The following is a 15148-nucleotide window of genomic DNA, read 5'->3' on the forward strand; positions in this document are numbered from 1 at the left end:
AAAGATAGCAATGTAAACAGGGAAAAGAGATGATGAGAAGAAAACAGTTTCAGAGAAGGGCCTGAGACATGAGAAAAGCCATTGTAACTTCTCTGTCAGAGGGTGGAGGGGAGAAAGAATGGGAAAAAGCATTAGACTTTGCCTGTGTTCCTATATTCGTCTGGACTCACCTCTCAACAAGAGCTTTGAACAGTCCCTCAAATTTCAGGAATCTTGAATTCAGCTGGAGTTCAGGAGAAACAGGGAGATTTTTAAAGCACCCTGTGGGGCCCACTGTAGCTCAAAGGACTAAATTCTTGGAGAGAATCAAGCTCCAACCTACCCACAATTCCCCCAGCCCTACCAGAAACACACATTTCCAGCAGTGGGGCTCCCATCATTTCTGCAGACAACAGGCATACTTGGTGTTGGTGGCTTTTCTCAGAGATGTCTGCAATTAACTGACTTTCACCCTGTTTCATGGCCATTCCAACAGAGGCAAAGATCTGCCCAGGGCCTGCAGGAAAGATCAGATCCCAGCACTGGGGCTGGGGCCATCTTCCCCACTAATGGGCAGATGGCTTCAAAGAAATGGATGCCCTGCTTTTAGTGAGGTATTTCCCTTTTAACCATATGCCTCTGTGCCTTGACATCTAAAAAAATCCCCTCAAAACTCATTTGAACAGAAACAGATGTGAGATAATGAGGTGCTGGGATTTGATGACCACTGCCACACCATAGAGGTCTGATGTGTGTGACCCCAGTGCCTAGGAGTGACCCCACGCTGACGAAAACACATACAGAGAACCCATGGGGCAGGCGTTACCACAGCAACTGGATTGACATCAAAGAACCTAAAGCGGGCTTGTTTCAGCCCTTAGTAGCAGCCTGTCACAGCAAGACACTGCAGGCTGCCCACCTTTTTCAACAAGCCTGTGCCAATAAATACAGGCATAGGTGCAGCAGTGTGTGTTTTCGCTTGTGCCAGTGTGTGGGAAAGGCGGCAGCTCCCAGACCTCGATTCCAGGACCAGGATCAGCTCACGGCTGTACTAGGGGAAAGAGGAGGCCTGCTGCAGAAGAAAATCCGGACTTGTTACTAAGACTCTGAATTCGATGGCTCTCCTGAAGGTTAGGCACAAGGACTGGGATGTCTGAATGCTCTGAAGGATGCAGGGCATCTTTTTTTTGTCGGCTGACACACACCAGTCTCCAAAGGAGATACCCAAGTCCTATCAATGACTGCCCTCTTTTGGAGGAAGGGAGCCATCCCTGGATACCTTGGGTGGATTTCAAGCACCAGTTGCCCAGTTGCAACTTACACCCTCTTGCAGATATGGCTTTGGGGTCTGGAGGACCATAAATTGCCACCATCCAATCCCACAGCAGCTCTACACCAATTCTTGCAAGGTCCATACTTCAGCATGTCTCATGTCTCTCTTTAATAAATTTGCACTTCTGGCTGCCTGAGAGGAGCCCTTGGCTGCCTGCTTTAATTGCGTGCCTGCTGCTTCTTGGAACAGCTGAGCTCAGCAGTGAGGGGGAAGCGCCAGCAGTGCCGCAGCGCGAGGCGAAAGCACCACACTGTGTGCAGGCAGAAGCCTCACGGAAAGGTGGGGACGGGCTCGCAGGCAGCAATTCCCACTTTCCTTCCTGGCAAGGGACCACCTGGTGGGTATTCCCTCCTGCACACTTCAAGGCCAAGCTGTTTCCCTCTTACCTGCATGTGAGCATGGCTGCCAAGTGTGCTGCCACTGTCTCAGTGCCCAGGGCAAAGACAGAGAAGCAAACTGGCTGCTGCTTGAAAGCCGAGCAGCTGAACACCTGTAAAACGCTGCACTGTCGTAGGATGGTCACTTGACTTCAGTGGAGTAAATCAAGCTCTCCCCTGTACATTCCTCTCTCCAAAAAAGGCCTACCTGATAAACCTTGTGTTTTATCATCTTTGCTGATGGTGGATACTATGGCTCATGATGGGCCAGGGGACACAGGAGTCTTCTCCCCTCTGCCCCACTCACACACAGGCACTGCAGACCCTGCTCACTCTGGCTCCAGCAGCAGACCTTGTGCTGGTGTGGCAAATTCCAGCCACCACCCAGCATTTTCTCAGTCCTGTTTCTCACAGCTTTTTCTTGCCTCCTCACTTGGGAGGCACTAAAGCCTCTCTTGTTGGCACCTCTGTATGTGATTCTGCCATGGGAAATGCGGGGCACTCTCCAGCAAGACCAGCACCCTTGAGATAAGAGAAAAGCAGGGGAAATTGTGCTGCCCACTACTTTGCTGCATTCTTTTAAATCTCCTTCTTTGTAAGCATAGGATTTTGGACCTGACATTTGTTTTATTCCTTACATTCACAGGTCCTGGCCATTTTCTGACCCAATTTCTTTCAAATGTGGAATTTGCAGTGAGTTTTGTAATAGCAGTGGTGTACAGCACACACACCCACACACCCTGTCACCCTCACACAGCCTACATTTCCCTTTATACCGGGGAGGACAGTAAGAGCAAAAACAACAAAGGAATGAAAAAGGGTATTGGCTCTATTTTTGCATGTCTACCAAAATGGTTAGGAACGACCAGATTGTTGTTTTCACATTGAGGTATCATTCCTATGCACACTATACCTAAAGGGAATGGCTGCTTGGTAACGTCCAAGGTCTCATCACTCACATCCCACCAGCTCAGTCTCCCATCCCCAGGAGGAATGGTGGCTGCATTCTTCAGTCCATAGAGTTGTAGGCCAGTCCTGGTTTCTTCTGTTTGCTTGGACAATTGCACATGAGTGCACACCTCCATGAGCATGTGAAAGCACTCATGCATAGCACAGGCTGCTATGCTGGTACTTGGAGGCTGAGAGCCAAACAGGTTGGAGATGGGAGAGGAGAAAATAGCCTGACTCTTGCAAGCAAGGTGGCCAGAAGACAAAAAGCCAGTGAGGACACAGGAGAGGGGACACAATGTGAACCTGTGTTGCAGCTGCCCCTCTCTCCTCACCCCTCTTCTCTGCCTAAGTGATCTCTCTGCATCTTGTCTCACACTTACAAGGCAGGACATTATCTACAATAGGATGAGCATATGTACACATGGACTGTTCATTTTGCATGCTTAGAGAGAGCAAGAGAAAGAAAGAGTGAAGACGGGGCAAGAGTCACACATAAATGCACGCACACACACAGGCATACACAGGAGAAAGAGAAAGACACCTGGTTGAATTGAGCGGGGGGGGGGGGGGGGGTGCGGAGGAAGATGATTTTAAAAGAAAGAAAAGTAGGCTTTCAGTAGAGTTGACACAGCTTTAGTTCAGGCCTGTGGCGCAATGTTGCATGAAGGAGGGGACAGGAAAGAAGGTGTTTAGCAAGGGCTGGGTGCACATCAGTACATGGTGAAGGGAAGAGAGGATGGGGTTCTTCACAGGACATCAGTGTGCAGAGAGCTTCAGGTGACTTGCTCTGGCTTGTGGCTGTTTTTTGTTTGGTTTTTTTTGTTTTTTTTTTTTTAATTTGTTTTTAAAAGTATGAACTGGCAGAGCATTAGCTCACAAAAATGTTCCAGGGCATCCAAAAAGTTAAATGGCTATAGACACTGAAGCAAAGACCTCTTTCTGCAAAAGAAAGAAAGAGGAGGAAGGAAGGAAAGTGAGGGAGTATGTAAAAGAGGAAGGAGGAGAGAAAAGAAAAGGGATCCTCTTTTTGATTGGCTTTGTGGGTTTTGTTGGATTGTTTACATTGCAGCGTCCTCCGGCTACACGATCCTTGCTGGTGCCCCATTCTTTCCCTTTCTTCATGTTGCCTCCTAAGCAGTCGATGACTTGACAGCCGGCTTTTCAGGTTTTGGATTAAATGTTTCTGAGTCTTCTTTGCTGTATTTTTTCCTCTCCCCCCTCTTCGCTCCTGAACACACAAAAGTTGTGAAAGAAACAGTCGTCTCTCTCCCCCCCTCTTTTTTCTCTCTCCCCTCTCTTCGCTCTGTCTCCTGTATAACGTGTTTTGTTTTGTGTGTTGTTGTTGTTGTCGTGTTGTTTTTTAATTATTATTAATATTATTATTTTCATTCTGGTTTGTATTAACATTTGCTGAGTAGGCAGAGCAGGGACGCTGCCAGAAGCCACAGTGGGACGGCCAAACTCATGCAGCCGTTGTCTACTCTCCCTGTGCCAGGTCCTGCAGGGTGCGAGAAAGGAGAGAAAAGAAGATAAGATTACACAAAGCTGGGTGAGATAGGGGTGACACAGTGTTAGGGGTTGGTTCTTTCCCTTTTCTCTCTGTGGAATTCTCCCCATTGTCATGCTAAGATACCTGTTGATTAGGCCCTCGGCAGGGGGAAGGGGGGAGGGAAGGGGGAAACCCCTCAATATTCAAACATCCAGAGGAGCAGATGGAAGGCTCTGGCTCAGCCCATCTCCCCTGCGGAGTTCGGACGAGAAGGACGATCACCTCCTCAATCCCATCCCTGCCATCCCAGCGCCAGGAGCCATCCTCACTGCTGTCAGACCCTGTACTGCTGCCTTCTCGCTGTAACCTGCCACCATCCAGCACTCTGCTGAGCACCAGGACCGATACTGTGAGCAGAGGGCTCTCTACATCTCTCTCTCCCCCAGGGACAGCGCTGCCATCACCCCCAGCCCTCCTGCAGCTCTGCGGGACCTGCCCACCCCCAGTGCCGGGAACTGCAGCTCAGGGAAAAGGTGCCTGCAGCCTGAAAGGACTGGGACTGAGTTACTGTTCTGTTTGTGGGTAGTTTCATAGCTGCTGTTATTTTTGTTTGTCTTGTTAGATATATTAGTAAAGAACTGTTATTCCTATCCCCATATCTTTGCCTGACAGCTCCCTTAATTCCAAAATTATAATAATTTGTAGGGAGGGGGATCACATTTTTCAGTTCAAAGGGAAGCTTCTGCCTTTCTTTAGCAAATACCTGTCTTTCAAACTAGGACACACAGGAACACAGTGCTTCAGTCCCAGGCTGCTTCTGCAGTGGTGGGTTTGGGATGCAGGGCACAGCCGCCTTCCCACCTTGGTAAGCCTCTCTCCAATCCAGTTATAGGGTGCTGTCTGCCAGCTCATTAGCATCTTCCTACCCTCAGCCCAACATTCCAATGGCATGTGGCTCCCTAAACAACACCCACACTGGAGGAACAGCACCTGGAGCAAGCAGGAAGGGTCAACCCTGGCTGCTGACCACATCCCAACCCGTGCTGTGCCTCCAGCTGGGAGCTGCTGGCCTTCCAGTGCAGCTTGCAGGTGCAGCCCCTGGTCACCACCCCCATACCTGCCCACTCCAACACCTTCGCAGTGATGGCCCTGAGATGCCAGGACTTGTAATTCTGTGCAGAGACCAGTACCTGTCTGCAGGCAGACACCAGCTCCACAGGAGCTGATTCATAGGCCCAACCAGCAGACACCTCCCTTCCCTCCCAGGGCTGCACTGTAATTATTTGTTTCTGAATCGGGGTAGAGGAAGGTGGAGGAGTTGCTGTGGCACTTACAGCCTTGTGGCATGACACCTATGGGGTGAGGGTGCAGGGTATGCCAGGGAGTTTGATTTTTCATGAGGGTGGGAAATGAAGTTGCACGTGTGTGCATGCACATCTGCAGGCTCCGTCAGAGGGGGCAGGGAGGAGTGCGCTGCTGCAGCAACAAATAATGCAGCCTCGCTCTGGGAATATTAAGTGCTAACACTCCTGACATCTTCTCATTCATCCTCTCATTTATGGATTCCTTTTTCTGGATGACTTTAATGGCAGTGATGCTGTTTTAAATTCACCCTGCAATCCCAAGCCTTGGCAGCCTTCTCTTGATAATTGATCAGAGAGGCACACACGGCTGTGTGTCTGTAAATGGAGGCTCACCATGTATATGTGCACATAAAGTGCTTATACATGTATACATGCACATACATGTACATTTATAACCTATATGTGCATGTAAGATGCTGGAGTGTGGAGATGGAGATGAGGTTTTATCTTGGAACTGATCCTGCTGTGGAAGAAAGAAGTCGTGCTTACTACCAAGAAAAGCTGTTTCTGATGGCAGAGGGGAGCAAAAAAGAAAAAAAGGCCCTAAAGCCCTGTTGTGACACTGAAATACAACTGCTCCCTCACAATCTGCAAAGGTGAAGAGTCCCACCCTCCTGAGAGCACATGTGCCACCCATAGGCTTGCTCAGCAGCACAGTCATTATTAAACTCAAGCTGGTGACTAAAAGGCAGCAAATCCAAGAGGGGTGTCTCCAGAGTCCCTCAAATTCCATTGCACTTTAATTTGTCTGATTTCTTCCTAAGGTAGTTGACTAGAGTAGCTGTTTGTGCCCCAATTTTATTCTTTGATTTTTAAGTAAGTATGTGCTAATTTGTGTGCAAAATTTATATTCCATCTATGGCTTCTTTTTTCAGCTAGTATACGTGCATCTTTTGTGGTTTGTCACACAGATCCTACAACACTATATTTTTTCACTCATTTTCATCCCTTTTTGGCATAAAACATGACTCTTCTGGCCCAGCAAATAAACAAGAGCACAACAGGCAGGGTGTGTCACCCACAAAAAAATTTCAGCCACCACATTTTTACTATTTCGTTCAAATACTGCTTGTCTTAACACTCATATGGACATGTGCATAACATACCCATGACAACCATTCCTCCTCTTTGCCACTTTTCTAGGGTGTCCATGCAACCAGAGCAAAGGCATTTGCACCAATGGTGGCAGGCACTGCACACCCAGCACAGCAGAGGAAAGGGGATGTTTGGCCTTGGCTGGGTACTGCTGCCTTAATGCATCTAAATGCACGGATCAGAGTTTGTGAGCTTGGTGGGGAGTGGGGGCAGAGGCATGGCATGGCATGGTGTGGTGCGGTGCAGTGAAGAGATGAGCCTCTGGAATATCTAGGTTTAAGAGAGGACACACAGAGACATGTGGTGTGATAGAGGACTTGGGAGAGGGTCACACTGTTTTCTGTTCTGCTGGAGCTTGTGTGTTTGAGGGCATCTGAAAAGTTGAAACTCCCATCTCCAGAAATGAAAAATGATACATGTTCTCATGGCTCCCTGTGTGTCCCAGTCAGATGGTGGAGCTGACTGGAGAAAGACCTCCATGCGCAGTCATGATCATCTTCTGTGCCACACCACAGGTTAACACCAGCATCTATTCTCACCAGCAGGTCATGAAGGTATTGGGCAGTGTGTTAGGCTGACTGGGAGGACTGGGATCCATTGAGGCCTCTGCACATAACCCTGGGGACCACATGGAATCTCTGGGTTTTACAGCACAGCTGGCTAGAGTACATGCCATGGGTGCTACATTTACTGTCACAAGTATTATAAAAATGTGGGAAGGTTATAATTCTATCACAAAATAATGTTTTGGGTGGACAATGGCTGCTCAAGCGTAGCAAGAAAGAGAGTGAAAATGCTGGAAGAAAATAAAATGTTTGTCTTTGAGTGAGATTTTTCTGCAGGAAATAGCATCTTTTTTCAATTCATTCTATCAGCGACCCTTCCTTCCCAGCCACACCTCAGACTGTGTCAGCCCATGTTTGCATGATGACTTCTCCATGTGTGTGTACGAGCAGCTGCTGCTGCGGGCTATGCACACTACTGCCGTGGGCACTGAGGCACCCACACGGCCATGGGTGAGCGCCCACGCTGGGGGGACAGTGCCAGCCCTCACCTGCACATGCCCTCCCCTAATGTTACCACCCCGCTGCACGGCGGGACGTGCACCTGTGGACAGGCACGCGTGGTCACAGCTCCCCCAGGTGCGCACACGCACACCACAGCCCCCGAGCCTCCGAACGCATTGACCCATACAATGGCCCATCCCTGAAGCCTCCAGCGCACAGATCCCTCGCAAACCCCCCGCCCTGTAGCCCCCTCGCCATCCCCACACATCCCCTGGCTATTCTAGTCCCGCAGTCCCCATGTCACATCCCCTCGCCATCCCTGTACATCCCCTCGCCATCCCGCTGCAGCAGAGGGCGAGCCCGCGGACTCTGGCGCCCTCTGGCGGTCGCCGCGCGGAGCGGTCCCCGCCCGCTGGAGACTCCCAGAACGTCCCCCCTGAAAGACCCCGGCTGCCCACTCCTGCTCCCTCTCCTCTGGCACCGGGAGCTTACGGCCTGTCCTGCTTCGGTGACCGTGAGCTTGTGCTCTGGGAATTTGCTACAATATCCCGGCCTACTCCTTTCCCCCACTCTGACACAGCAATTAAGCAGGCATGCCAAGCCCATGACCACATAAGGGTCAAGATATTGAAGGCGAGGAAATTTGGTTTCCGATGCTGATGAGCTAATATGAATATCTGGAAGCATTTCATAGCTAAACCCCTAAGGGACCCCAGACCCTAAATGCTGACCGAGTCAGATCCCATTAAGCAAATCAAGAAGGAGCAGACTGAAAGCTGTCAAGGGCAGAACAACTGCACTGCTCTTCTTTGCTCCGAATGTGAGACATTTGGATACCTGCTGCAGCGGCAGGTGGAGTCCTGCCATGCTGCCTATGTTCTGCAACAGCCTCATGGGACACTGCGTCCTGTGTTTCCAAGGCTTTATCAGTCCCACACGTTCAGTCTGGTGGTCTGCATTGGTGCCATGCCACAAGGTAGCCTTGGCCAAGATTTAGAGAGCTGCAGTTCTCACATGGCTGAAGGGGAGCCCCCATCCCACGCCTCCCCCCAAGACATTGTAATCCTAGCTGCATTCTTAAATTTAACAATGGCTAAACAGAGCCATGCCATCGTGACCTCACTGCTCCTGCCCACCTGCCTGTGTGCAACAGCCTAGAATAACAGCCTGGCACAAAGACACTCCAGGAGTCCTCCCTAACACTTATGGGAGAACTTCCACATACTTCTGAGTGAAGATGCAGAAGGAGTGGCAAGACCCTTCAATTTGGGACATCAGTAATTTCACCTGGTGCCTAACACTCCTGCAGGAAAACCCATACATGTGGCATGAGACAGAAATGTTGCTGCATGCTCTCACATGCAGAGGGCTGCAAGCCAGCCTAGCCAAGGATTCACTAGAGAGGATGTGGGGATGTCTGCGACTGTAGTAGACTTGGCATGTATAGCTGTAATGCCTGTGTGTGTAATGGTGCAAGAACTGCTCCAACTGCCATGAAGAGTGTAGGAAAAGACACTGTGAGAAGGATGGGGGGACTTAGATTAGATGGCAGAGGAATATGGGAAAAGCAGAGTGCTGCTTATATTTTGAGCAAACTACATCCAGATTGCAAAGCCAAGAGCTGCTTTCATCCTCAAAACCAACCTGAGGGCCACACCACAAGGAAAGACCTTTGCTGGGTCAGTCTAAGGGTCTTGTCTGACCTTCAGTTCTGTCCTCTGTGGTTGTTGGGTGGGGGCCTGCCAGGAGCATGGGGCCAGCACGGATCATACTGGTCTACCTCAGCTGCTTCAGAGTCATTATGAGCCAGCAGAAGCTGCACCCCTTTGAGATTAATTTCTTCATCCATGAACTTGTCTGGTGACTTCTGGACTGCCTGGAGACTTCCATACCCACAGCCTCCCTCAGCTCTTTAAGAAGCACAGCAGTAGTCAGCTGCCAGCAATGACATTGTGACATTAAATTTGGATGCTATGTTCTTCTGTAACTTTAGGACCTTGGCATTAACAGTTGGCCTGGCATGCTGCCTGCTGTTAGTTGCTACCTGAACTGGCTAGATTAAAACTGTCTCAGGCACTCCTTGCTCTACAGCCTCCTCTTCTGACTATGGGAGAGCCAGGCTAAGGATACTGCTCAGTGTGGGAAGAATTAGCTGCAGAGTGTTCAGATTTTCCCAGGAAAGGGAGAGATTAGTTGTGGTTTTTTTGTCACGAAGACTTGCAACACACTCAGCTTCTGCAGTAGTGTACAAGGTCTGAAGGCTAGCCCCGCACAGGCCCTACCTCATGTGTTCTGTTGGCCTCTTAAAGCCTTCAGTGCCAACTGGAGGTAGGGGGCTGCATGACATGAAAAATACGTAAGTGCATCTGGGCAGAGGCGTGGGAAAAGGCTGCTGTGATGAGAGATATAAGAAGAGGGTAGTGTGGACTGGAGTGACAGGGTGAGCCTTGCACTTGTACCAATGCTGGGCTACAACACAGGAAACTATACCAGGGAAGATCTTCAACTGATCTCTCAATATAGGAACGCTCACCTCACAACATGGAAGAGGGCAAGGGGAGGAGATGTCAGCCAGGGAAGGATGGGGAAATGGAGGATGTTACATAAGAATTAATGTTAGGTAAGTATAATGAGAACAAGTCCTGGGAAAAATGGAGATAAAGAGAGGAAATTAGGTCCTGGCCAGGCACCAGGAAATCAGGGATGAGGGAGACAGGTAGAAGGGAGTGAACGGTGCTTCTGGGAAGAAGGCATTAGTACCAGAACTGCAAAGGCAGGCAGCCAGTACCAGACCGGGTTCAGAACTGCAGGGGAAAAAGAGGGGTTTCCAACAGAGCTGTTTAGGTATGGATATGGTGCCCGGTAAAGTTCAGACGCCAACAAGCAGGTGCGAAAAAGGGCAGGAGCAGCAGCAAGCTGCCAAGTGTGCTGCCAGGGCTGTGGCCCCACGCAGGAGACCAGCGCTCGTACGGGTCCTGTCACCCGCCCTGCGGGTCCCCCGTCCCTCTGTCCCCGCCCGGCGAAGCGCCGCTCCTTCCCCGCGAGGTGGCAGCCGAAGGACACTGACCCCGCCTCGCCATCCAAGCAGCCTCCGCGCTGGGAACGGCTCTGGAAACGCTGTAACACTCGGGGCTAGGCGGCTCCGCACACCTGCCCAGGAAAAGCCCGGGTTCCGCACGGCAGAGCCCCCCGGGGTCGCGCTGAGGGAAAGGTGTCAGCTCTGCCCTCCGAGTCACCGCCGCTGAGCCGGCCACGGACGGCTACACGGACGTGGCATGGAATCTGGTCCCCACCGGCCTGCATTTTTCCACAACCACTACATCTGCATCCTTGGCAAAACCTCTTTCGAAGACACATAAAAAGCAGGACATCTACCCACTACTGCAGCAGAAACTAAGGGTGCAGGGGGTGGAGAAGTTTGTAACCTGCTCTATTTATTGCACTTATGATGGGCCCCCAGAATGAAAATGGACCTGTTGCTGTGAGTCCAGAGAAAGGCCATGAAGATTCTCAGTGGGCTGGAACACCTCTCCTATGAAGACAGGCTGAAAGAATCAGAATTATTCAACTTCAAGAAGAGAAGGCTCCATGACCTTCTGTGGCACCGTGGTCTTCCAGTACCTAAAAGGCACTGACAAGAGCTGGAGAAGGGCTTTTATGTAAGGGTGTATAGTGACAGGACAAGGAGTAATGGTTTTACATTGAAAGAGGGTAAATTTAGATTGTATATAAGGAAGAAATTCTTCACTATGAGAGTAGTGAGGCATTCACAGAAACGGTGGATATCCCATCCTTGGAAATGTACCATTCCAGATTGTATGGGTTTTGAGCGCCCTGGTCTAGTGAAAGGTGCCCTGCCCATAGCAGGGGATTTGAAACTAGATGGTCCTTAAGGTCCCTTCCAACCCAAGCCATCCTATTATTCTACTTCCTCCACACAGATACTCCCCCTTCTGTGTCTTTACTCCCTCCAGCTCATTTTTGTAACACCAAGAGCATCCTTGAAGGGGCCCATTAGAGAGGGAAACGGAGACTCTACCATGACACATAAGCCTTGCTCAAGAGGCAAATGAGGCCAGATGTGTAAGTAAGCCCACAAGTTTACCAGAGGCATGCCTCAAAATGTGTGCGCCATGATCATCTCCAGCAGAAACTGAACCTGTTACTTTCAAGATTCCCAACACAGACCTTTAAAAAGGATCATTTGAGGTGCAAGCAGAGACCAGATACATTCCTGAAGGAAAAAAATCATCCACTCATCTACATGTTTCATATCCACATTTGCCAGTCCCATCATCTGAGCAAAGTGAAGACAGGAGAAGAAACAGTGACAGCCAATTTTTCTCTTATTTACATTACTCCAAGAAGACTCCAGGGCTTGACATATCTGCAGTTTGCTGATGGAAGAGAGCCCACAGAGAAGGTTCAAAGGGCATCAGAGAACTCCTGGGTCTTGATTTGCTTTGGAGAATCTGCCCCTAGGATCCTGCCAGGATAAGGTGCAAAGTAAAATCTGATGTTAGAGGGCAATTGGTGAGTTTCTGAATGGAAGAGAAGCCAGAAAGCAGATAGGATGGGTTTGAAGAACTTGTATGTGATGGGAAGGAAGGAGTGATGATAAACCAAGTATAGCCAGCCTGCTGTTTTTCCAGTGCTGTCCACTCTGAGTGGCTCTGGGCTCTATGTTGTTGATAGGCTGACTCTGCTTACAGTGAAGGTTGAAGTTCTTGAAGTTTTGCCTCTTGAGCAATAGATAGGACCAAAAAATGGAGGGGGGGGGGGGGGGATGGGGAAGAAAAAAATCCCCACCTCTAAAGCAGAAGGAACAAGGGAATGAGGTTGTGCATCATGCAGGTGTCTCCATCATCTCACTCCATGGGGCCTGCAGGGGTCTTAGGGTTTACAGTTGCCAGCTGCTCTGCAGGAAGTAATCGTCCCTAGTCTGTTGACTCTCTTGCCAGGGCTTCAGAAGATGAAATCTTTATTATCATGAAGGCTTAAAAGGGAGGAATACTGTTAATTCCATTTTCAAGGTCATACTTTGAAAGTTATTAATTTCTTTCTTCCAGAGCTTTGCACTCTACTCTGAGGCTTTAGGGATTACCAGCTTCTACTTTCTAGGGTACATTTGGGGCTTTTCTTGTTACTTCTTTCCTGTTCCTTCCCCCTCTTCTTAGAAGAAGACACTTTTTTTTTTCTTCCCTGTTCCCAGTGCTGAATCTATTTTGCTCATTGCCTGCTCATTCCCCATTGTCACTACCAGTTCTTCTCCTGTAATTAAAACTTGACTGTGACTGCAGTGGCAGTAGGCTGGCTTTCCTAGAGGTGCAAGTACCACTGTGTAAGCTGGGGAGGATGCCCTCCAGTAACTCTCCAACAAGATTAAGGAAATGTCTCTGGTGTCTATCAATCTTTGCACTCGGTTTAATGTATTTCAGAATTTTTATTTCATGCTTTTTTAGCACTGAACTGTTCTTCCCCATGTTTTGGAGCTCATTCATGGTGTACTAAGTACTCATCTATCATACCTCATGTCTTAGAGGAATGATGATTCATTCTGTAATGCAGCTCACCCATCCTTCCCTAAGGTCTGAAGAATATCCCTGAAATTGTATTCTACAGTGTCTTTCTGAGAAGGTCGTGGTGTTCATAAGCTGTCTGCTTACACCACTTATTCTGGAGCTGGTTTACAGTAGTCTAATCCTAGTCTAAAATTGAGCTGTTATCTTGACCAGTGAAGTTGGTGGTGGCTAGAAGACCACATTTGTTTCAAGGTTACACAGATCTTTCATCGTCAGATCTGTCTTGTGTATATAAAAAGTTCCAGTGTTTTCTCATAGCTGAAGAAATTGTTCTTTGACCATTCTTATTTCCCTAGCAACTGAAGGTTTATTAAAAAAGCCAACCCCCCCCCAAAACCCACCTTCCCCAGTGACTGATACAAGATCAGATATTTAAAGCTCTATTGTCTTCAAATCACACATTGAGGACTCTCATTCTACAGGCAAAGCATCAAAAACAAACAAACAAAAAAAACACCCAAAAAGCAGCAAATCACAAAAAACCAAAATCACATAGCACAAACTTTTTCAGGAGTAATTTTGGGAAGATCTGAGATTTTTATGCTTTTTGCTTTCCTAGGATAAAGCAATCCCTTTCCTGCTCATCTCTGAAGCACATGTTTAGGGCACTGCAGAACAAAAGTGATGCCAGCAAATAACCCAATGTCTCAATAGAGGACAAACAGCACAGCTCCCCTCACCCAGAGCACATGCCACCCTAGGAAGCAGGTTTGCTAATTGGAGGCTCTAGAACCTCTTGAAAAATTAATATTTTCATCAGTTTCATGTTTGTCTGTTTACCCACTTCATCCCTGCTATGATATTCTACAAGCTTTACTGGATATTTGGCATGGGAAAGTTTTGAGTGGCTGTGGCCAGAAATGAAGAGGCAGAGGACATATGTAGGGGTGACTGGAGCAGAAAAAGAACTAAATTGGGATGGAGAGTGCCCATTGTGCTTGAGATTACTCTGGTACTGAAATCCAGTCCTACTGCAGCCTCTGCCCTCCCCATCTTTCTCTAGTATCTGCAGAGAAGTGTCCTCCCAGTCTGTCCTTGAGGTTTTCTTAGGGATATCACTCTTAGTAATTCAGTGAATTAGAGATGTCATGACAGTCAAGTTGAGCCATTGTGCTGGTGTATGTCTCTGAAGTGTGGGATCTAAGAAAATATTACCTTACTTTCCCTATAGTTCTCATCAAAATATGGAAGTGTCTGTGTGTGTGCATTTCCAGAGTAAGACTCCTGGTCCCTTTAACACCCTAACAGTGCTAGCATGGCTTTATTTCCTAGACCAGGCCTAGGAAAAGCCAGAGGAGGAAGCCATTGTGGCTTCTCACAGTCCATTCTCAGAACACTATTAAAAAAGGAAAGTTGATACACCTTACACAGGCTGCTGAGTAGGCCTTCAGCTGGATGAGTTGGAGCATGGGGAAAGATGCAGGAGGCTATTCCTGTTTCTCATTAGATGTTCCTGGGTGCCTGGAGATTGTTCAGTGCCTGTGGGCTGTGTCTCTGAGCACAGGTGTGTACAGCGATGTGGCTGGGCAGTGTCACCAAGATTCAGTGTGCCTGTGTAACTGCAACACCCACCGTAGGGGCTGCCTGACCAGACCTGAAGTTGTGCTGGTCAGAGCACATCCTTCTCCAGGGCCTGATCCCATGCTCCTACCCATGCATCCACTCCCCAGGCAGCAGAGGGACATGCAGGTGATGCGGAAGAAGGATCATGCACATTGCTCCCTGCTCACATTGCCACAAGGCCTCTCCCTTTTGGAGGGGAATTCTGCTGAAAGACCTGCTCATCCATGGCAGGGAAGGCCTTTCAGGAGCGCTCTGCCTTTTTCTGCAAGTATGATTTCTTTGGAATGTTTTTTTTTCCCCATGCACACCCTCCCTCCCTCCCTCCCTCCAAAATCCCACACCTCCCTTCTCCTTTCTAGTTGTTTTTGTTTTTAGAGATAGTACTTAGACAGCTGTATTAATCATGCA

At 48.8% G+C, this 15148-nt stretch overlaps 1 protein-coding gene across 2 annotated transcripts in view; it reads right to left on the reverse strand.

Annotated features, from left to right (window-relative positions):
- Window positions 1-3212: 3212 nt before the first annotated feature.
- Window positions 3213-15148, reverse strand: part of LSAMP (limbic system associated membrane protein) — a 307000-nt gene continuing 295064 nt past the window's right edge. For both annotated transcript variants that reach the window (XM_062515496.1, XM_062515495.1), the window contains one exon: window positions 3213-4138. In XM_062515496.1, the coding sequence (XP_062371480.1) occupies window positions 4041-4138 (98 nt within the window). In that variant the 3' untranslated portion in view covers window positions 3213-4040. The remainder of the gene's footprint in view (window positions 4139-15148) is intronic.

This window comes from Cinclus cinclus, chromosome 2 (assembly GCF_963662255.1).
Source record: "Cinclus cinclus chromosome 2, bCinCin1.1, whole genome shotgun sequence".
Taxonomy (NCBI): Eukaryota; Metazoa; Chordata; class Aves; order Passeriformes; family Cinclidae; genus Cinclus; species Cinclus cinclus.